The sequence below is a fragment of the Acomys minous genome (assembly GCF_964271855.1).
Source record: "Acomys minous genome assembly, chromosome: 2".
NCBI lineage: Eukaryota > Metazoa > Chordata > Mammalia > Rodentia > Muridae > Acomys > Acomys minous.
In genome coordinates this window covers 54782670-54807104 of record NC_140484.1, presented here as the reverse complement: position 1 = coordinate 54807104, position 24435 = coordinate 54782670, and the positions used below count along the sequence as shown (strand labels likewise).

Below are 24435 nucleotides of genomic sequence, written 5' to 3'. Positions count from 1 at the left end.
ACTGACCCGAGTGTTGTTCCTCTCTGCCTTCAGCTCGGCGATTTCCTCCTCCCTCTCCAGGAGCTGTTCTCTACACACGTTGAGTTCCTTCGTGAGCGCAGCAAACTCCTAGAGAGTAACAAGCACAAGAAAGACTGAAGGAATCCACGAGCAAACAAACACCTCAGAGTAAAGAGCCTCCACTGTCCCCACCCACTAGAACATGTCAGGAGATGTCTCTGGTTCTCCAGAGAAAGGGAGCTGACTGGCCTGTCTCCCTAATAATCCAGACCTTCATCCAGCACTCTAGCCTTCCCTTTCCGTGTCCCAGTCATGGCTAGTGGGCACGGTGCAATCCAAGTCCACCTCCTCAGCAGCCTCAGAAGATCAGGAATGGAGCACGTAAAGACAGGTTTAGTGACTTGAAGACATGTGACTTAGGACCACCAGAGATAACAAAGGAAAAAGACCTAGAGGTTGGCCTGACCTCCTCTCTCTGTGGGACATTTCAGGGCTAGTCTTCCAAGCAGAAAGTATGCTTTGAGCCAAACCTTAAAAATTGATTTTTCACAAGCCCAAAACCTTTTCCAGAGATGAGGAGAGCTCCAGAGGGCTGACCATCCCACAAGGCTGCCCCAGGGCACTTCTTACACTGACTACTCAGTGTTCGAGACACCAGCGACAAGCTAAGTTTAAACAATGAGTCCACATGCTCCTGTCAGCTTCTCAATGGAGCCAAACCCTTTGAAATAATTACTTGGAAGTAATCCACTTGCTTTTTCTCTGCAGCTTTTAAAGGGAGGGATAATGGCCCACTTGATGCAAAATCAATCAGACACCCAAAGTGTAAAGAGCAGTTGTTGGGCAATTTTACTTTAAAAAGTAGGCTCACACATTTGATCCCATAACTTGGAAGGCTGAGGCAGGCAGATCTCTGAGTTTGAGGGCAGCCTGGTCTACAAAGCTAGTTCCAGGACATAAGCAAACAAACAAACAAACAAAAACAAGCAAACTAACAAAAAGCAGGTCATGTGTTCAAATTCCATCCACATAGGACCTTTGCCACTCACAGCCAACAGAATACCAGTCAACCCTTCTAGCTTCATCAGGCTGGGCCAGCAATGTTGCCTGTGCCCCAAGGCAGGGAAGCCAAGCACAGGCTGTGAGTGAAGACAGTCAACAATTGAAAGAGTTATCTCTAAGGGAGCAGCTAGAGGGAGACAGAGATGGTTGAGAGAATGCAATGGTCAGGGGGGAGCTGGAGAGTCGGGGTGAGGTAGGGAGGGTTGGGGAGTTGGGGTTTGTTTTGTTTTGTTGTATCCCCCTCCCAATTCCCATGGCTGTGGGAAGCAAGTATTCATTTTAACTCATCATCGTCTCTCAAAAGAAACTGGTGCTTCTCCGGTAGGAACAGTAGCCGTGACCACTCTTGGCGCTCAGCCAAGGAGACCAAGGACACTTGAGATTAAGCACAGGCTCACAAGCCAAAACCACAATGTTGTAGCCCTCAAGGGTTTTAAAGCTGTTTCTGAAGAGCACAGAGGCAGTTGGCGAAGGGGAGACACAGTGGACCCTGGTGCTACAGGCTAAGAGGCAGGGACTCTGGCCCAGGAATGGCTTGAGATTCAGAGTGGAGTATGAGGGCAGAGCACTCTGCAGGCAGAGGAATGGACATGCCATATTTAAAATCTTCAGATAGCAGGACCAGAGGGGGCCGAAACACCCAATCAGGGCTCCTATTGTGTTCAGGAGCAGGATACCTGAAAAGGGACAAGAGCCAAGCCCCGGGGCAGCCTGAAATGTAAGAGCACCAATCACTGACCCAGATGCCAATGAGGCAGAAGCAAAATCAGCCAAGACATTGGTGCTGGCAGATCAAGTAGGCCAACCCATCATGACAGTGGGTAGTGAGATAGAGGCCAATGGTGACTGTGGCATGGTGACAACAGTAATTCTGTGCCATGGTAACTGGACTGAAGGAAACACTACAACAGTGAAGTCAGACCCAGAAGCAAAGCAAAGACAAATAGGGCAAGGGCTACATACAAGTTCAGCATTCCAGAAGATGGGACTCGTGCCTGCAGATGGCGAGAACTCTGGGCATCATGCCGAGGGCCGAGAGGCTGAGGGGAGAGGCAGCATTTCTTGGGCACAGAGCAAAACCAAAGTAAGGAAAGAGGGAAGGTGGGCACAGATCCAGACGAGGAAGGCAAGGTATTGGAGCTCCTTTGGGAGCAGAGGTAGTTTGAGTTTGGGGATGGTAAGGATAACTCCTGGGAGGGACAACACTTCCAGCACACAACAGCAAGGAGGGCAATTGGAGGATGAGGAGCACACAGCTGCAATGACAGCAGGAGATTTCATTTGTAATGGATGTAAACATGTTTTTGTTTTGATCTCAAGTATGGGATACATATTGGATGTAAACATGTTTTTGTTTTGATCCCAAGTATGGGATGGAGAACAGACTGGTGAGAGAACCAGTGATGTTTATCCACTTAAAAGTCAAACCACCTTGACTTTTGATGGGGACAGGGGCTTGGGTTTTGCCAGCTGAAACATACCCTAGAACAAACTCTGAGAGGATAAAACAAGAGACAGGGGCTTTTTGGGTCTTGGTATTGTTTGGCTGTTCATCACTCCACTTTGAGAGGCTCCTAGACAGGACTGCTCCAAAAAACGCTTTGGGGCTCCAGGTTCTGGCTGCTGTTCCAGGTTCCAACAATAACTTTGGTAAAATTACTGGTCTACTAAAATCTTACCAACTACACCAGGGAAATTGCTCCCAGAAACTAATTTTAACAAGGTCTACTACTCCTGTTCCCATTAACCTCCTTTCTCTCCTATCTAGGGTGGGTGGGTTGGAAGGGAGGTATAAACATTTAAATAACCCCAAATAAAACAGGTTTAAAGAAGATAAAGCCTATAGGTGGTGCCCAACATAGAACTCGAATCCAGGACCCTGAGATTAAAAGTCTCATGCTCTACCAACTTAGCCAGCCAGGCAAAAATAGAGGGACAGCATGAGACTGGATAGGGACAGACAACTGTCAGCATCTTTTTGTCTGAGGGTCACATTCAACAAATACCACATTTCATCAGGGTACAGCAATAGGACCTGGAACCAGAGCTGCATAAGCTGCAGGCCTGTTACTACCTGGGATAAGGGAGAATGACCTGTTGACACCCTCATTCCCACACAAGGCTGCATCCTATGTGCTCATCTGGTGGTATTCCATCTCTCTCAGCAGCAGAAGCAAACAGCTAGTAATTATATTTTTTTTCTTTTTTCTTTTTTTTTTTTTTTACGCTAGGTAGCCCCAGCTGGTCTTGAACTTATAATTCTGCTACAGCCTCGCAAGTGTCTGGCTTGGGCCTTTATCTTTCTCTATCATTTGTTACAGGATTCCTAGAAGATTCCCAAGCTACTTCCAACTCTCCTACTTGCTTTCCATGTACTTTTTCTCAATGATTTCTTTTTAAAGAGAGGGTTTTTCTTTGTAGCCTTGGCTGCCCTGGAACTTGCTTTGTAGGCCAGGCTGGCCTCAAATTCACAGAGATCTACCTGCCTTTGCCTCTTGAGTGCTGGGATTAAAGGTGTATGTCCTCTTAACATGGAAGGCATATACTTATTTCTGTTACTGCAGTTACATATACATGTTTTAAATACATTCAACTGTCCAGACCTATCATGGCACACTGCTCCGGCTACAGTGGAGAACAAACTCACAGAAATTGACAACATTTTACTCAAAGAAAAACCTTTCTCTTTGCTCAAAAGGATCCAACAACTGAAAATGTATCAAACCAAATTTAATTAAAAGTTTAGATAAATATTAAACAGGAAATTCCAAAGCTGCAGACTCCAAAACCACATCCCTGTTTGTATCACTGCTGAACAAAAACCCCTACAAGACCTTAAGTCACGTGCAGTAAGGGATCTACCCATTACTATGTAGGGCCCAACTCTCCACATACCTCTTTTTAAAAATTACTTTCAACCAGGTACAGTAACATACTCCTGTCTTTCCAGCATTTAGGAGGATCAGGAGTTCAAAACAATCTATCTTCAGCAATACAGTGAATCTGAGGCCAACATGGCCTGCATGAGATCTTCTCTTTAAAAAATAATAAAAAACTGAAGTCCAAGAGGATGAAAGACCTCAATATACAGCCAGACACACTAAATCTGTTAGAAAAAAGTGGAGAAGAGTCTTGAACTCATTGGCACAGGAGACAACTTCCTGAACAGAACACCAACAGCTCAGGCTCTAAGGTCAACAATTAATAAATGGGACCTCATGAAACGGAAAAGCTTCTGTAAGACAAAGGACATTATCAACAGAACAAAACAACAGCCTACAGTCTGGGAAAAGATCTTCACCAACTCTACATCTGACAGAGGACTAATATCCAAAATATATAAAGAACTCAAGAAATTAAACACCACCAAACCAAATAATTTAAAAATGGGGTATAGAGCTAACATATTTCTCAACAGAGGACTATCGAATGGATGAAAAACCTGAAGAAATGCACAGTGTCCTTTGTCATCAGGGAAATGCAAATCAAAATGACTCTGAGATTTCATCTTACAACCATCAGAATGGCTAAGATTAAAAACTCAAGTGACAGCAAATGCTGGAGAGGACGTGGAGAAAGGGAAACACTCCTCCACTGCTGGTGGGAGTGCAAACTTGTACAACCACTTTGGAAATCAATCTGGAACTTTCTCAGGAACCTGGGAATAGTGCTACCTTAAGACCCAGCTATACAGCCAGGTGGTAGTGGCACACACCTTTAATCCCAGCACTCAAGAGGCAGAGGCAGAGGCAGGCAGATTTCTGTGAGTTCGAGGCCAGCTTGGTCTACAAAGCAAGTCCAGGACAGTCAAGGCTACACAGAGAAACCCTGTCTTGAAAAACCAAAAATCAAACAAACAAACAAACAAAGAGCTATACCACTCCTGGACATATACCTGAAAGACGCTCTGCCAAACAACAAGGACATGCTCAACTATACTCACAGCAGCTTTATTTGTAATAGACAGAATCTGGAAATAACCTAGATGTCCCTTAACCTAAGCATGGATAAAGAAACTGTGGTACATTTACACAATGGAATACTATTCAGTTATTAAAAACAAGAAAATCTTGGAATTTGCAGGCAAATGGATAGAACTAGAAAAGATCATCCTGCGCAGGTAATGCAGACCCAGAAAGACATATAGTACATACTCATTTATAAGTGGATATTAGCCCAACATAGATGTCCTCTGAGAGACTCCACCCAGCGGGGTATTGGGACAGATACTAGGACTCGCAGCAGGACTCTAGGAAAAGAGGTGTGAGTTGTATGGAAGAGTTGGGGGATTGAAGGATGGGGAGTGGGGTGGGGGGATGAGTTGTCAGGAGCTCCACAAGGAGACTATCAAGGCTGGAGGATCTGGACCCAGGGAAGCCTAAACCAACTGATGCACCAACCAAGGACTTTGCAGAGAACCTAGACCCCCTGTTCAGATGTAGCAATGGGCAGTTCATTTTCCACATGGAGAAAAGAGGGGAGCAGGGTACTGCCCCTGCAAGAACTCTGGTGCCCAAGATTTGATCACTGTCCCTTGGTGGAGAGGCCCTGTGAGAACACAAAGAAGGGGGATGGATGCAGGCTGTCCAGATGAGACCTGATAGACTATGGTCAGACAGTGGGGGAGGAGGATCCTACCTGTCAGAGGTCTAGGGGAGGGGAATATGGCAGACCAGGGAGGGAGGGTGGGAACAGGAAGAGAGGTCTAGGGGAGGGGAATATGGCAGACCAGGGAGGGAGGGTGGGAACAGGAAGATAAGAGGAGGGGATTACAATCAGGATGTAATGGGAATACATTATAACAATAATTTTAAAAGGCAGGGGTAATTAAAAACAGTATTGCCAGGCTAGGGTAGTGGCTTACTTTGTAGAGTGTTTGCTTCCCCCCACTAGTGCCCCCCAAAACTAAGTCTGTGCAAAACAAATCTGCATTTTCATTTGACATTATCAGAGAGGGTTCACTAAGAAAATATTATCAGCCACTAAAATTAATTTAATAACTTGGTCCACAATGCTTAAACATTTTACAATTTCTAGACTAAAAAAACAAAAAACAGAAAAAACTTTTGCCAGAATACAGAAACTAAACATTATGGATCAAAACTCACAATCTAGCCATTGTCCTTGGGCCCTCTGGACCAGAGGCATTTCTCTCTACAGGCTTCTACTCCCTACTTTCCTATTTTCCAGAAGGCAGCTCCACTCCCCACCCCATCCTCACTATCTGGCTTGGCCCCTTCCACACTTAGGCGGTGCTCCATACTCCATACTCTGCCAGCACCATCAATGGCATCTTTTAATGTTTAAATTATATTTTGTTGTTAACTAAAAAGATCCATGATTATTCCAGCATTACAAGCAGTTGTACCACACACCATGTCAGGGCCAGCTTGAGGATGCTGTGCTGCTGAAGTAAGCCAAACACAGAAGCACAAACGCTGCAGGAAATGTGAATATCCTCCTCTGCATCGTGCAATTAAAACGCAAAACAAACAAACAAACAAACAAAAACAAACTGGGGGGGAAACTTCAGCAAAGTTAAAAATGGCCATGTGTTGTTGTTTTAAGACACAATATTAAAAAAAAAAAAAACAAAACAAAACCAGAAACAATAAATGAGTCTCAACACAAAAGCCGACTTACATCTCAGGCCACTTACAGTCAGAGCAGCTGCCTGCCTTGGAATCTGAAATGAGGAGGAGAGCAAAGTGGATGGGGCTGCACCTGTCACACCAGCACTCACCTCACCACCCACTGCCCACACACTAACACAAACCATGAGAGAAAAGGGCTGGACAGACAATCCCACCTATGAGCCACATGACCACAGACGCAACAGCTTGTCAGCAGCTGGGCATTATCTATTAGAAGCAGGTTAAAATACAAGCATTGGATTTAGTGGTGCACTGCTGTGATCCCAGTACCTGAGAGGCAGGTGGATCACCCACCAGCTTCAGACAAGCTTGGGCAATGGTGAGACCCTGTCTGAAAATATATAAACAATTCTGCTGCAAGTTCTAAAGTGTCTAGTTCTCTTCTTACTTCTCTTTTTGAAAAATCATACGAAGTCAATACTTAACCTTAACATCTCCCTAGTAAATTAACCCCAGGTTAAGGCTGCCTTCCAGGAAGGCCTCTTTTGGTGAAAACAAATAGACACTATTCTCCTTCTTTTTACAGACCAACTACAGAAGAAAAAAAATGCATTTGGACTGTTAGTGCTGTGATCTACTGTAGCCAGCGACAGTGCTCAAAGTGACCACTTACATCTCCATGTGGATGGATTGTTTAGCACTAAACTAGAAAAAAGAGCGAGCCAGCAAAATGGCTTGTGGGTAAAAGCACTTCTTGCACAAGCCAAACACTTCCACACTGTCGGAAGGTAAAACTGACTCCTGAAAGTTGTCCTCTGACTTCCACACATGTGTCATGGGACATACATGCACACGCATGATCACACATGCATGTGTATATATACACATACACAAGTAATATGTAAAGTAAAATCTTCTGTTTTAAAAAGAGAAAGAAAGTCAGTTTGTCCCTGGAGAACAAGGTGGAAGCTCAAGTGCATGGGGGTGGTGACTGGCCACTTGGAGGATGACTTGCTCAGGAATGGCCCACATTTCCCCTACCTTCTCTCTGGCCTGCAAGCCCTAATGCTGTCCTCACTGTCTGTGCAGCCTGGCTTCAGACCCACTTCATCCCCAGAAGAATTCTTGTCAACACGGCCTCCCCGGAGGGTACGTGTTAGCTTCCATCCCCACTTGAGTTGACCTTCCAGAAAGCAAGGACTACAGGGAGTCATTCATGCACCCCATTTCCTGCTTTGCCACTTTAGAATATAGGTGACCCTGGGGCATACCTGCATGCCCCACCTCTAGCCCTGTGCCTATTCATCTCTATCTGGGTATCTTACAAGGCTCCACATACTCTCACACCGGGTTCATCACTTCTTCTTGCCCTGCCTCCAGCTCCTAAGCCAATGGACATCAGTACCCAGTCATACAGGTCAGATGCTCAGACAGCATGTCACCTCCTTCCACTCATCACCTGCCACTGCGGACTCCTATGGCTGATTACACCTCCAACACGTATCTTCTGGAACCATCTATTTCCCAGAGCCTAGCTCCTCCACCAAGCCACCATGTCTGCTCTGCTTGGTCCATTATAAAGCTGCCTACTTCCCTGGGTCTCTCTTCTTCCAAATCTGTCTTCTATTTTTCTGAAACAAACAAAAACCTAAGATTCCTTTGCTTAGATTCCTTCACAAAGACCCTGAGGCCTAGGGTCAGTGTCAAAGCTCCTCTGTACTGGTGAGAAGCAGTGACACCTCAGTGTTACTGAGCATGTGCACGTGTCCCTCACTAACCCTCACTGCCAGGTAGCATAAGTAAGTCCTCCAAGTATAGAAGAGCAGTGGCTCCAGTCATAATCACTGCCTCACCATCAGCACCCTGCCACAGGGAAGCCCACATTGCTCCACACTGTCCTTGCCCCTCTTCTGAACATCACCTCATGTTGGTCCTCAGATCTGCAAATCTACCTACTCCAGAGCAGCTGCTGCCATCCTGCAGTTCAGAGTTCGGCACTTCCTATAGAGGCCTTCTTCAACTTCCCCTGCTAGGTGCTAGCGAAGCCAGACTCTATGCACCTTCTTGCTGGCTTAAGTGTTCCAAGAGGCAGAAGCCCAGTTCCACAACAGAATGCCTGTCACCCAGGTCTGCCTAGCCAGTGTGCAAGGCCCAAGTGATGGTGATGGCACAAAAGATACCATCCCCAAAGGAGATGCTGCTTGGTAAAAACACAACACCATCTGACTGGGCTCTGGCTTCAGCAGACCACACCAATCCCAGATTTTCAGGTGACAGGATATAGCCTACAGAGAAGAGATGGCCTGTGCAGAAACGCTACCTGCAAACTCCTAAGCCTCATTCTCCTGAGTCAACTATTCTGATGGTTGCATCTGGCTGGTTTTGAACGCTTCCCTGGGAGCTGAGCATTGGTGGCACACACCTGCAATCTCAGCACTCGGGAGTCAGAGGCAGGCAGAGCTTTGTGAGTTTGAGGCCAGCCTGGTCTACAGAGTGAATTCCAGAGTAGCCAAGACTACACAGAGAAACCTTGTCTCAAAAAACCAAACCAAACCAAACCAAGCCTGAAAAGTTTCCCTAGCTCACTACCCTTCCATGTTGGAAACAGGCCTTTGTGATCTCAGGTACATCACTTCAAGTTCCTCCTACAGGCTTATTTACCTATGGAAAAGATGTGCAGATTCCTCATTCTACCCTGGGTCCAACACTGCACAAGCCATGAGAATGACCCACATGTGCCACTTGACTGCCAGGTGGAGATGCACTGTCATTCATGTTGTCATTCATGGAGATGAAGCCACTGAGGTTCCGTCAGGCCACCCTTCTTTGGGGCAGTAGCAGCATTTTTTCCAAACAAGAGTCTCCTGACACATGTAACACCATTTGCCATTACTCTGGGGACCACTCTGGATTTCTAGCCTCCACTTGCCAAGATTGATCTGTGCTAAGAAAGTCTTCAAGAACAGCCTGGACTCAGGGGTTCACAGCTCACAAACTGTTCTCTAGGTTTGGCACCCCTCAAATTCCAAGGATCTCAGCCTTTCCTTTCAACCTGCACTAGATGCTGGTCCATCAGTGGCCATAGGCCTGGGTTGTCTTCTGGAGCTGGCTCTATCTTGGCCGCATGCTAAGGAGTCTGCCTAAGCCTAAAGTGACCCATCAAAACCTGAACATGGCAGGGGACAGGGGAGGAGGCTAGAGAGATGGCTAAGCTGTTAAGAGCACTGGCTGCTCTTTCAGGGGACCTGGGGTCAGTTCTCAGAACCCAACCAATGACTGACAGCTGTCCTAGAAACTCTCAGTTCCAAGGGATCTGGTACCATCTCCTGACCTCTGAGGGCACCAGGCATGAAAGCAGTGCACTTCCATACACACAAACATTTTATACATATATAATGAAAATGAATGAATATTAAAACAAAAAACCTGAATGTGGACTCCAGCTCAGCAACAGCACACACAAAAGACAAGAAGCAAACAACCAGTCAGACCTGGTTGATTGCCAAGAGGAACAGAAGGGCCCGGAAGCAGTTTCAAACACAGGGCTCAGCTTCTGGCTCAGCAGCTAAGGAGAGTGTGCTCTGGCCTTCTAACCTGAAACAGCTCTATGAGAGGCCAGCCCTGAAAGCCTTGGTGTAGCCTTGGCCTATCTATGGCTAACCAAAGGTCTGGGATCAGCAGCTGGGACATTTCCTCACTCCTGACAAGTGATCATTCCTGATGAGCTAACATCTTTTTGTGGCTGTTGTTCCTGAGGGGACTGTGGTTAATGAGGAGCCAGTGTGACTGTTGTGTGCCAGCATGAGGGATTTGTACACTCATCCTCACTAATTCCCATGTCTCTTATAGCAGAGCTAGGGCACTGCACTGATGTTTAAAGACCACGCATGTAGCTCAGCTTCCCTAATGACAACAGAAATCACACTTTAAACATTATGAAAGTAGCACTCACCCAGCTGTGCCGCACAACTAGAAATGGGCTAAGTCAAAGAACAATGCCACTGCCACCAGTCACAGAGCACTGAAAACACCATCCACCTTATTGTCCGTCATTCTCCAATACAGTTATAACTTATAGCAAAAGACGCGTTATATTCTGGTGAGAAAGTTAGTCATAAGTGTTGGTGTATGAGTGAGCAAGCATCCTGCAGTCTAGTCTCACAGCCCAGCACCTAGACAGCTGCCTTACTCTCTTTTTCCTCTCTCCTTTCCTTTTGTGTGTGTTTTGGTTTCTAAGATAAATAGCTCATGTAGTCCAGGCTGGTCTCAAACTCACTTTGTAGTAGAGGATGACTTTGAACTCCTGATCTTCCTACCTCTAGCTGAGTGCTAGGATCACAGGCACGCACCACATGCCTGGCTGTTTCACTACTTCCAGATGCATGTACACACCTATGCAATATGCTTAATTCATTTGAACGCCAGAATAATTTTAATTTGCAATATCTCCCTTTTTAAAGCTCTCTCTAGCACTAGGGACAGAGTAAAATATTATCTACTATAGAACAGCAAACAACCATAAGCCTAAAGCTAGTTATACTTGGTATCAAAAGTTGAATCTTCTAAGCCATCCCATGCACAGCACTGCCAGTGCTCACTGTAGGAGTCTGAGAGGAATCTCCTCTTTCAGTCACCTCACCTCTGAACGGCCAGCACTGGCTTCCACTTCAGCCTTTCAGGCTGACTGAAGGAGTTAGCATTCCAGCTACACACTGTTCCTATGTAGGACACATTTCTCTCGTGCCTATAGCACTACTGCATGAATTTAAATCTTCCCACAGAATAACTGCAACTGTTTTTCTTTGCTTGACAATCTGATCTTTCAGTGAGCCATCTGGGCACCCTGTGACATTCTATCTTGCAAAGGAACCGCCTGCTGTGCCTGTGGGACACCAAGCTAGTTCCTGGGCATATGCCTCCCAAATTACTGCCATGTCCTAGCTCACTGGCCACGCCTTGTGATGCTGACAGCAATGGAACACTAAGCACAAAACAGCATGTGGGTGTGGGAAGTAGCAGCGTCTACAGCTCTGTGGGCCTAACAGGCCGATGCCAACCTAAGGGTAAGGCCCTGGTAACTTGCCATTCCTCTGGCAAAATGACATAATGAGGGCCTCATTGGCCAGTGAAGACAGGAAAACTCCAACCAAAGAGTTCACACGCGCACGCGCGCGCGCGCGCGCGCGCACACACACACACACACACACACACACACACACACCACTCAACACTTCCCACACCAGGCAAGGGCTATTCACACACAAAGCATTTTTCCAATGCACACTGGCTAGGTTCCCAATTCCATTTGGCTCTACATGGCATACCCAGATACAACATCAGATCCCACAGGTGGGCCACACCCCACAAGAATGCACAGCCTAGCCCCCTGAAGGTAGCATCACCGCTCCAGGTTGTAACCTGTACGTTGAGGGTTCCTGCAAGCCCCTCCTCAGGTCTGGGTCACTTGCTAGAGTAGCCCATGGAACTCAGGGGTGTGCTGGCCTATATCTGTCCACTACTGTATTATAAAGGCCATGATGAAGGGTGACCACAGCCTCCAGACCAGAGTGCCTCAAGAACAAGGCATGAGGGAGGCTGTGCCTCCATATCCCCTTCAGGACCACTGCCCTCTGGCACTTCCCATGTTCATCTATATGGATACATGTGTACCCTGTCTTTGTGTGTGTGTGTGTGTGTGTGTAAACGCATTGAAACAGGATTTCTCTGTGTAGCCCTGGCTATCCTAACCAGGTTGGCCTTGAACTCAGAGATCCGCCTGCCTTTGTCTCCCAAGTGCTAGAATTAAAGCTGTGTGACACCATGCCCAGCTCCTATCTTTTACATTTTACTGATGTTTTAAGGCCCAGGCAGGCTAATGCCATCTATGTCTCTAGTCTATCTCCCCTACCTAGAGGCTAGGGAAGGAGTGGGACTGGGATTCCCCAAACCCCAGGAGCTATCTTAAACTTCCTACTGCCCAGTCCCAACCTGAGACAATGTGGGCACTCAGAATCACTTGTAACCCACAAAAGATGTTCTTCCCACTCTGGAGAATCTTAGGGAAGAAAAGGTACACATCAGGGCAAAAACCACACACATAATTATTGTCACAGTCTCACATTTGTCACCAGATGAGAACCACTTCGTATTTACAGATCAGGAGACCTTGGGAGACATCTAGATACTGAACACCATGACACCACGTCCCAAGGCTGTGTTTCAAGGCTGTGTGTGCATCAGGGGCAGGTGCACATAAGTGGCTCTCAAGACAAACTTGACGCCTGCGCTGAGCAACTGCACTGCTACAGGATGCTTCCTGCCAAGCTCACTTAAGAGTAGTACCCTTGCCAGGTGGTGGCGGCACACGCCTGTAGTCCCAGCACTTAGGGGGAAGAGGAAGGCGGATCGCTATGAGTTCGAGGCCAGCCTGGTCTACAAAGCGAGTCCAAGACAACCAAGGCTACACAAAGAAACCCTGTCTCAAATAAATAAATAGATAAATAAATAAAATAGTGCCCTGAAACATGGTTCTCCAGACACTATACTTGGGGGATGGGAGTGAGGCTGCTACAAAGCCCAAAAGGATACAGGACATGCTAATCAGCACTGTAACATACGCAAAAAACATACATGACACATCCCAGATGCCACAGGCAAGAGAGCTTCAGGCCACCATTTCAGCTCATGTCAGGCATGCCTTTGGATGCACTAGGTCAGAGGTGTTCCAGAATGAATGGAAGGTTAGGTGGAAAACCAGAACTGAAAGGTGTCTTGCTAGAAGAGTTCTGCTGGCACTGAGAAACATGTGCACCCTGGTATGGCCAGCTGTGTTACAATGTTTCCTGACGTTCTGCTGTCGGCCCAGGAAACACAAATGCCCCAGTGTTCAAGATCACACAGCTCAAGCTGCACAAAATAATGCAGCTGAACTTGAAAGGCCCTGGATGCTTGTTCATGAAGCTTTTCCTAACAAGAATGACTGCCTACCGGAAAAGACATAAAAAGACATAAGTGATCGGTGGGAAAGATAAGAAGAAAGAGCCATTGTCAAGCCAGGAAAAGTCTGGACACGCCCCGTCTCCCAGCCCCACACAGGCATCTCTTTGCTTATGCAAACTGCCCATCATAAACCTCCCACACAAGTTCTCAGAGGGCCCACTAAGGCTCTGGAAGCAAGCAGCCTCCTGAGAGCTCCCAGAACCTCCAGGCCTCTGCTGTTCTCTCTGCCCTCTGCCCACAGCTTCCCTGTACCCAGCCAGGGACCCGGGTTCCCACTCCACCCCTGAAGCTGTTGCTGCCTCTTCCCACAACCTCCTATATGCAAAGCTGACCCTCAGCTCATGCACTGACCTCCTGTCTGTCTGTGAGGCACTCAGATGATATGGGCTTCGCCTGCAGCTACCATAGCACCATCAACATCTTACTGTGTTCCCAAAAGGATTCTGCACTGTCGAACACCAAGCCCTGGCTAAGCAGCTAGCAAAGTCTAAGTGTCCACATATACAGCTAATCATCAATTTCATCTCTGACAGCTGGTGTCACAGTGACTTGTTCACCCTGAACCTCCAAGGTGGGTAGTGAGTGCCTCTGCAAACCAGCTTGGCCAGCATGCCAGATCACAAGCAGTTTTACCCCATAACTTAACAAGCAGCATCTTGGAAGGAAAGGCACAAATCTAATCAAAGGCACCTTTCTAAAGACTCCTTCCCACTTTGTGGTAATACTAAGCAAGCAATAGAATCACAAACTCAAGAATGAGAGGCTGGCTATGGCCCCGCCCGGGTGGGGGTGAGGAGGTGGGGCGAGGTGAGGGATGGGGGTGGGGATAGGGCGGCAGCAGTCGGGAAGTAGAAGTAAGCCTTCATGAGACCCTGCCCAGGGAGAGGGGGAAAGGAGAGAGAGAAGCGGGGGAAGCAAGCAGACTGGCTTTTTAGTAGGTTACACTGGTCTAGAGAATGCAGTGGTGCTTTCCCTTCAGACGCCCATAGGCGTGAGCCTTGTTTGTTCAAAATTTACTAAGGGGGGAAAAAAAGGACAAAGATACTAAGTTAAGTGTCTAGCCAGATGGTGGTGGCGCACACCTTTAATCCCAGCGCTCAGGAAGCAGAGGCAGGCAGATCTCTCTGAGTTTGAGACCAACCTGGTCTACAGAGTGAATTCCAGGATACACAGAGAAACCCTGTCCAGAAAACAAGGAAAAGAAAAAAAATTTTACAATAAATCAATACTTAATTGTTTTTTAGATTTTTTAAAAATTATTTTATGTGTGTAGGTATTTTTATCTGTGTATCACATGTGTGCGGTGCCACTGAAGGTCAGAGGAGGGCATCAGATCCCTGGGTTATAAGCCAACATGAGGGTGCTGGGAACTGAACCTGGCTCCTCCAGAAGAACAAAGAGAGCCACTGCTCTTAACCTGAGTCATCTCTCAAGATCCTAATGTTTTTGTTTTCAAATATGGTCACAGATTTTATGACACTTATTCTCAGTAACCCAGGCAGGCACCTCATTTCACAAATGAGAAGAAAGACGCTGGCAGCTCTGAGAGCTACAAAGGTCTCTGGGTCAGTAATGTCTACTGCTGCCTTTGGAAAGATTCCACCATGACCAAAGCCAGCATTAACTGAGTGTCCAGGAGGTGTAGCGTGAGGCTTTGCATTCACTAGTTCTCATGAAATCTGCCACAATGTCAGCACCCAAATGCACAAATGACAGAATAGACATGAACTGTCCTGGACTGATGTTAGAAAGTAGGCTGAGGATCCAACACTTCAAACTGCACAGAGCAGAGTGAGACAGAAGGGCAGGAAGATAAGAGAAAGCAGGGACTGTTGTCCTAGGCCACCAATGGCTTCAGCAGCAGCATGATGCTGACTACCTACCAGGTGTCCTATGGTTTCTTTTGCCCCTGCAAGGCTAGTCTCAATATACAGTTAACCCTATTATTTTATTTCTGCTTTTCCTACAGCTAAGCCATTCTTTAAAATGGGGTAATGAAGCTGAGTGTGTTGACATACAGCTATAACCCGAGCATGCAGAAGTAGTCAATCACAGGTGGAGGAAATGTAAATGGCATAGAAGGCATCGGCAACACAGGTTTCAGCCGCCCCCCCCCCTTCTCCTCTAGGCAGCAGGGACACACACAGTCTGGACCTTGGCCTTAAACCCACAGGGGGCAGGCCTGGGGCTGGGGGTACTGTGGAATAGAGGCTTTCCACAGGCTGTGGGCAAAGGGGCTGGCAAGCAGCTATGATGTAGCACTTAGGGAAGAAGAGCAGGCAGAGGTAAGAACAGAAATAGACTTGGGAGAGCCAGGCTGAGCAAAGTTTGATTTGTCTTTCATGCCTCTTGGGCAGTGAGTGGAGGTCAGACAGTGGCAGATGATGAAAAGAGCCTAGAGTATAGGCAGGTAGACAAGGGATGAGCAGAGAAGACAATGAGGAGACTCTGGAAGACACTGGGGAGGCCAACTAGCTCAGCTTTTTAGTTCTTGCTTTTGCAGTACTGGGGTGGAGCTCAGGTGTGCTGGGCAAGCTCTGCTTCTGACTGCACCCTCTGTCAGGACCCAGCACTTCCCACGGGCAGCTGCTTCTTCCTTCAATTCTGTGTTATAATGTATATGGTAAGTGGGTGTGCATGTTCCTGTGTATGAGTGTATAGATGTATAGAGTAAGGGATGCACATATGTATGTGTGCAATGTGGAGGGCGGGGTCAACATTTGGTGTCATTCCTCAAGAGCTATCCATCTTGTTTCTTAAGATAGTCTCTCCATGGTCTGGAACTCTAGGTTAGACTGGTTGGCTAACACGACCCAGGGTTCCCCCTATCACCTCCTCTCTGGTAATGGGAATATTATAATCATACCCATGGTTTTTGTTTTTATTATCATTATTTATGTATGGATGTTTTGTCTGCATGTTTATCTGTATGGAGTTCAGAAAAAAACAAAAAAACAAAAACAAACAAACAAACAACAACAAAAAAAACCCCAGCAGATCCCCTAAGACAAAAGTTAACAGATTCTTGTGAGCTGCAGAATGGGTGCTAGGAAATTGAACCTGGATCCTCTAGAAGAGTCATCTCTCTAGTTCAATACCCAGCTTTTTAGTATGGGTTCTGGGAACTGAACTCAGCTCCTCATACTTTCAAGGCAAACAATTTTACCAACTTAGCTATTTCCCCAAAACATCCCTCAATTCTTAAGAGGTTTTCCTGAAGTAGAGAAACCCCAGAGCCTGCTGTCGCAGGGAGTAAGCACAGCAGGGAGCCATGAAGACACCAGCTCCTCTGCTCCTGTCTTTCTTTTTTTTTCTTTTAATATTTTTTTATTAATTTATTCTTGTTACATCTCAATGGTTATCCCATCCCTTGTATCCTCCCATTCTTCTCTCCCTCCCATTTTCCCCTTATTCCCCTCCCCTATGACTGTTCCTGAGGGAGATTACCTCCCCCTGTATATGCTCATAGGGTATCAAGTCTCTTCTTGGTAACCTGCTGTCCTTCCTGAGTGCCACCAGGTCTCCCCCTCCAGGGGACATGGTCAAATGTGAGGCACCAGAGTACGTGAGAAAGTCATATCCCACTCTCCACTCAACTGTGGAGAATGTTCTGACCATTGGCTAGATCTGGGTAGGGGCTTAAAGTTTACCACCTGTATTGTCCTTGGCTGATGTCTTAGTTTGAGCGGGACCCCTGGGCCCAAATCTGCCTATCATAATGTTCTACTTGTAGGCTTCTAGGACCCTCTGGATCCTTCTACTTTGCTATTCTCCCATGCTTCTCTCATCTAGATTCCCAATAGGATGTCCTCCCCTCTGTCCCAGTTTCCTGATAAGTGAAGGCTTTCGTGGGATATGCCCCTTGGGCTAGTATGCAGATATAAGTGAGTATATACCATTTGAGTCTTTCTGCTTCTGGGTTAACTCACTCATTATGATCATTTCTAGCTCAATCCATTTATTTATCCACAAATTTCGGGAATTAAAGGTGCTCCGGAGGAATCTCCTTACCTGATCTCAAACTGTACTATAAAGCAATAGTAGTTAAAACAGCATGGTACTGGCACAGCAACAGGCTGCTTGATGAGTGGAATAGAATTGAAGACCCAGATATGAATCCACACACATATGGTCACTTGATTTTTGACAAAGAAGCCTAATCCATTCAATGGAGAAAGGATAGCATCTTCAACAAATGGTGCTGGTCTAACTGGATGTCTATGTGTAAAAAAATGCAACTGGACCCATATTTATCACCTTGCACAAAACTCAAATCCAAGTGGATTAAAGACCTCAACATAAAACCAGAAACACTAAGTCACTTAGAAGAAAAAGTGGGGAGGAGCCTGGAACATATTGGCACAGGAGACAACTTCCTGAACAGAACACCAACAGCCCAGGCCTTAATGTCAACAATTAATAAATGGGACCTCATGAGGCTGAGAAGCTTCTGTAAGGCAGGAGACACTGTCAAGAGAACAAAGCGACAGGCTACAGACTGGGAAAAGATCTTCACCAACCCTACATCTGACAAAGGTCTAATATCCAAAATATATAAAGAACTCAAGAAATTAAACACCATCAAACCAAATAACCCAATTGAGAAATGGGGCTTGGAACTAAACAGAGAATTCTCAACAGAGGAATACCAAATGGCTGAGAAACACTTAAAGAAATGCTCAACCTCCTTAGTCATCATGGAAATGCAAATCAAAACAACTCTGAGATTCCATCTTACACCCATCACAATGGCTAAGATCAAAAATTCAAGCAGCACCTCATGCTGGCGAGGATGTGGGGAGAGAGGAACACTCCTTCATTGTTGGTGGGAATGCAAACTAATACAGCCACTTTGGAAATCTATCTGGTGCTATCTCAGAAAACTGGGAATAGGGCTTCCTCAAGACCCAGCTATTCCACTCCTTGGAATATACTCAGAAGATGCTCCAGCACACAACAAGAAAATTTGCTCAACCATGTTCATAGCAGCCTTATTCATAATAGCCAGAACATGGAAACAGCCTAAGTGTCCCTCAGTAGAAGAATGGATAAAGAAACTGTGGTACATATACACTATGGAATACTACTCAGCTCCTGTCTTTCTTAATCTGAGGCTGTTGCTGACTAGTGGCCTACCTAGAGCCCATTCCCCCGCCTCCCCTCCCCCACAGAGTTTTTCTGTGTAGCTCCAGCTGTCTTGGAACTCATTCTGTAGACCACACTGCCCTCAAACTCACAGATCCACCTGCTTCTGCTTCCTGAGTGCTCGGATTAAAGGGATGTGCCACCACTGCCCCTCCCAGTGAGCCCACATACATCTTTAAATGAGCAACAATGGTAAAACTGATGGTTGTGAGACAAACAACTCTAGACACTTGTCCTCAAAAAGCTGGCAGTCTTTACCTCACTGTTGTGTGTCATCACCTCCTTACGCAGTAGACCAAAACATGTATAGCCAGTCTCTAGGATATATTTACAATTAAGGACTATGCCAGGGTCTCAAAGCACAGAAAAGTATGGTCTCCATATGAAGACAGGAAGCTGCCTGCTAATATCCCAGTGGCTCTGCCCTGCACCAGCAGTGTTCCGGCCAGGGTCAATTGTTCTGGTGTCTGCTGTCCAGGCAGGGCAGGTACATGTTAGGAAAGCCAACTGCTACAAGCACCTAACTCTTCCCAGATGTCCCTGCACAGAAGACCCACAGCTCCTTAAAGGGAAGCTCAGGCACACAGGTGGGAAGCACGAATGGCTGCCTACAGGAATGTGCTTTCCAGCAGGCTCTTTATTCACTGCTCAATTTTTTTGGAACAAGTATTTCTATGATTTGCACAAGGGAAAAAAAAAACTGGAGTGCACATTATCTCCAGTCTAGTGCCTGTATTCTAGTCACTACCAGTATGGCCACACAGATGACCATGCTTGTTTGTGAAGAAAAGAGCATCAGAAACAGGAGTGAAAGTAACAAGGGCAGTGATTTAACAGCACTCTGGGAAAGATGGCAGCCCATTTGGGACAGCATCCCTTGGGAAGTTCCCTGACAATCTCAGTGAAGAGATGGGGTTCACAACTGTGACCCACACTCCATAGTTCTGTAGGCCTGTCACAGTTCAGCTGGGCTGCTCCTGTGTAGTGAGAGTTTTGGCTTCTTTAAAATTTCAGTTATGCTGAGCCAGGAGTGGTGGCATGCACCTAGAGGCAGGTGGAGCTCTCTGAGTTTGAGGCCAGCCTGGTCTACACAGCCAAGACTATACAGAGAAACCCTGTCTTGGGAAAAACAAAAACAAAAACAGTTATGTGATTATGTTTTTGTTTTACTCCCAGGTGTGGGATATGGGGCTACTTCAGTTTGTCCACAGCCATGAATTATGATTGGCTTGTGCACTAGCAGGGTGTGATCTTTGCCAGCTGCAGATGGTTTAATTCTGGGAACTCTTGAGAGGGTATAAATGCCAGATCCCAGAGAGACAGGGGCGCTCCAAAGAAAAGGAGCTGCTCTTCCTGCTGCACCCCACCATGCACACCCAATCCTACCCACTTCCCACTGCCTGTTTGCTGTATAACCTAACTACAGATTGGATTTGTCCCAAGGAACTATGTCCCTAATCAGCAGGAAGTAATCTTTTCAAAAATCTCAATGCCTCCTTTTCTCTCTAACCTTCTTTCTTTCCTACCTGGTGTTGGAAAGGATTGCAGTGGAGAAGGGTAGTAGATATAAGAACCCAGATAAAGTAGCACAAAAAAAAAAATCATACTTACACTTCTGTAAGTGTGTACTGTGTTATGGCATGTAGCATCTGAACATTCTTTCTATGTGTAGTCCAGCCCCAAGGAGCAGTATGTGGCTCTAAGGAACAGCTACTACTCCACCATGTACTGTTCCAACCTCTGCCACAAAGGTTGGGTACCCTCATTGCTGAAGGGGAGGAAGGTCCTGCAAAGATGGCTACTGAACCCACGCACTCAACAATGTCATTGGCAACACAGCGCTCAAGCTGCAGAGCAGCACCTTCTCCAGCGCCTTCACAGAGAGACAGGGCCACATAGCCCACAGCCTCCCTGCATAGACACCAGTCCTCCTCAAAGACCTTCAGGTAACTGCTTTCTGTGCACTCTGCACAAGCTATCGGTACAGAGCCTGGCTGGCCTGCTAATTTCAGACTACACTTGAGAATATCAACCACTCAATACAGTCCTGGCAGCAACCCACACTATGGGGGAAGGGCTGGAGATGCAGATGCTCAACACTCAGTGGTATTTGCTGTTTTCCCTCATCTCCACTTCCCTCACTGATCACATGAACTTCTGGAATCTCAAAGAAATAAAGTACCTTCTTCAAGTGGCATACCTACCGTGGTGACCCCAAGAATGTGGCTGCTCACAGTCATCAGCTGTAGACTGATACCAGGCTCTGTGCTGAGCATGTCACACTGCTGTCCCCACAACCTAAGGTAAGGCTCGCAGCAAAGAGCAGAAATAGAGCAACATGCCAGACCCACACACTTGTAAAGCCTCAAAACCACAGCACTAATATGTAATCCTCCATGAGACACAGAACCAACACAATCACAAAGACGCTTCCCCACTTCCTATGTCTCAAAGCCCCTTTCCTACACTAGAGACAGGGACGTAATCCTGTTCTGCCTGCAGGAGGAAAGGACTCAACACTATAGGAGGGTGTCGACAGGTGTCCCTCCTACCTGGCCTAACCAACCCTCACCTTACCATTAATCACTGACCTTCCATGGTGGGTTCTGAAACTGCAGTCCTCACCTCTGAATCAATGATGGATTGTGCAGAACACTAAGCCAGAGAGTGCTTAGAGCCATCCACCTCTCACACTTCCACAGGTGCTCCTCATCTGAGACTGGGTGTCAGTCTTCTCTGTAAAGACCCTAGAAAGATGTGCCTCTAACACACTTTGATCCGCAGATCTGTTATCTGTCATAACCTGCTATGCTGCAGAGAAAGAACCCTGGTCCCAAGAGGTTACAGGACACAGCAGAGCCAAAGCCACCTCTCTCCTGAGGGAGCCATGTGCTTTCTGCTCTGCCAGGCTACAGCACATGCTCAGTAAAGGGAGAGGTGAGGGAGAAGTATGCCCACCATGACACACAAACCAGGGCTGGTTAACATGACATTCTCAAACATCACCTCTACTTTTTCTGTCATCCCAGCAATTTCAGTTACTTCAAAATGTGTCAGTTACAGTCATGCATTCAATCACCAGGGTCTAAGGGCTGACTAATGGGGAAGAAGATGGCAGTTAGAAAACAGAGGCACAGCTGGGCAGTAGTGTGGCACATGCCTTTAATCCAAGCAGTCAGGAGGAAGAGGCAGGTGGATCAAAGCCAGCCTGGTCTGCAGAGTGAGTTCCAGGACAGCCAAAGCTACACCCAAAGAAACCCTGTCTCGAAAAACCAAATCGGAGGGAAGGAAGGAAGGAAGGAAACAATGGCACTAGCTGGAAAGAAGGTATCAGTGGAAAAAGGAAGGAGCAGCAATGGAGTAAATATAATCAAAATGCACTACACTTAATTATGAACATGTCATAGACCCATTATATATAAATAATACTATATTATACTATATGCATAGAGCATATACATAATATATGCTAATTTCAAAAGTGGCCCTGGGGGCCGGGCGGTGGTGGTGCACGCCTTTAATCCCAGTACTCAGGAGGCAGAGGCAGGTGGATCGCTGTGAGTTTGAGGCCAGCCTGGTCTACAAAGCGAGTCCAGGACAGCCAAGGCAACACAAAGAAACCCTGTCTTGAAAAAAAAGTGGCCCTGGGCAGGCAGGGTGGCCCAGCAGCTATAAAAAAGCACTTGCCAGCAAACCACATGGTGGAAGGAAAAAACTGACTCCTATAAGTTGGCCTCTAGCCTCCATGCTTAAGACATGGCATGTACATGTGTGTACACACACACACACACACACACACTCACTCTCTCTCTCTCTCTCTCTCTCTCTCTCTCTCTCTCTCTCTCTCTGTAAAACTGACCAAATACTCTAACTCCAGTCCCAAGAGATCGGCACCCTGATTCTGGCCTCCACAGGCAATGTACACATGGTATACATAAATATAGACAAAACACTCATACACATAAAAAGAAATATATTTTTAAAATTAGTGACACACACTTTACACATGACATACTTGAGCCCCTTTGTCCTGTGTTCATGTGTTGTTTGTCATGAAGAGAAACAAAACAATGCCAAATGCCTAAGGTAAACTGAACACAGGAGCTGCAGACGAAAGGAGACATCTATGAACAACTTTCGAGATCCTGGGCACCAAAACAAAACAAAAAATCTGAGTTCCAAAAAAAAAAATTAAATTAAATTAAAAATAAAATTAAAAACCCCGAGTTCCAGGAAAGCCTGGGATGTTACACAGAGGAACCCTGTCTCAAAATACACCCACCCCACCCCCCAAAAAAGAGAAACCAATGTCAGACATCAGGCAATCTGCTCATCAGCTTGTGACATTTGTGTGCTGTGTGTCCATTTGTCCTGCACTATGCTCAGCATGAAGGACAAAATAGCACTAGACTACTGGATGCCTGGCTGGCTCTATCTCAGGCTCTAGCCCAGTGGGAATGGAGAACAGCTGTATGGAAGGACAGAAGGACAGATGAAGACACACACACACACACACCTGCCATAGAAGCAGCCCTGCAGACCAGTACTATAGTCTGGAGACCTCTGAGGGGTAGTGTCCCAGTCAGATAACTCTGGAGCTCGGCAGACTGCCTAGGTTCAGATGCATGCCACCTCTCAGTGCCTGCAGAACCCTGTACTGGTGACCAGGCCCCACTGGGCAATGTCATCATCTGTGATGTACCATCAGCCTGTTGGAGCACTGTTATGAGCAATGGAGGCTAAACAGGCTCTGAGGCAATGGCCGTCTATCAGTATGCCCCCATGTTCCCAAGTACCCACATACCAAGCACAGGGTATGCTGAACTCACAGCAGACAAGCAACAAATGCTTGTAGGTAGAAACCAGAAACCACTATACATGATATACTGATAGAGAACCCAAAGCCCAGAAGTGAGTAATCCCACATAGGAGTCCAGAAGGCAGACATCCTCCTGCATGAGGACACACTTGTCCTCACCCCCCACCCCCTGACCTGAGTATCACAAGGGAAAAAGAGTAGGGTGGGATGTACCTTAGAGATGACCAGAAATGGTGAGAGACATGGCAAAGAATACTTTTAAACTATGAATGCCAATTACACTTCATTTGTCATTAAAAGGAAAACATACTCAAGTATTTGTATAATGCATTCAAATAACACTAAAAACAAGAAACCAGCTTGCCTGGTGTCTCTGGACCTGAGCTAGTGAGCTTAGTGCTGTGCAGAGCCACACAGCAAAGTAGAACTCCACACAGACTGCCTTTAGGCCCTCCAGTAACTGGACCTCCCCTTCAGTCACCAAGAAATACTTTGCATTTTAATTTGCAGGAAAGAAGAGCTGCATCCCACTCCTCAGGCTGACACCCCAGCCCATTCAGCAGGCTTCCCCTGCCACCATCTGACCCACTGGAGGTGGAGTGGAGGGAAAGGAGGGCTTGGGAGTTCCAGAGATCGAGTGCTGCACAGTACTGACTCCTGGCAAGCAGCATTTTAGTTTTCCTAAGCGTGACTGGACTGCAGCATGCCACCACTACCACTTGAAAGCAGCATCTACATCAGCCTCGCCACAGTTTAAGCTGCATAGGCTAGTGGGCAATCAGCCCATCTGCAAAGCAGAAAAACATGGGAATGCAG

The 24435-nt window shown here is 46.6% G+C and overlaps 1 protein-coding gene across 9 annotated transcripts in view; it reads right to left on the bottom strand.

The window, feature by feature from the left end:
• The window catches only part of PPFIA1 (PTPRF interacting protein alpha 1), an 85936-nt gene that overhangs the window by 44492 nt on the left and 17009 nt on the right, over positions 1–24435 (bottom strand). For all 9 annotated transcript variants that reach the window (XM_084773140.1, XM_084773132.1, XM_084773135.1 and 6 more), the window contains exon 3: positions 7–108. In XM_084773140.1, the coding sequence (XP_084629266.1) occupies positions 7–108 (102 nt within the window). The remainder of the gene's footprint in view (positions 1–6; positions 109–24435) is intronic.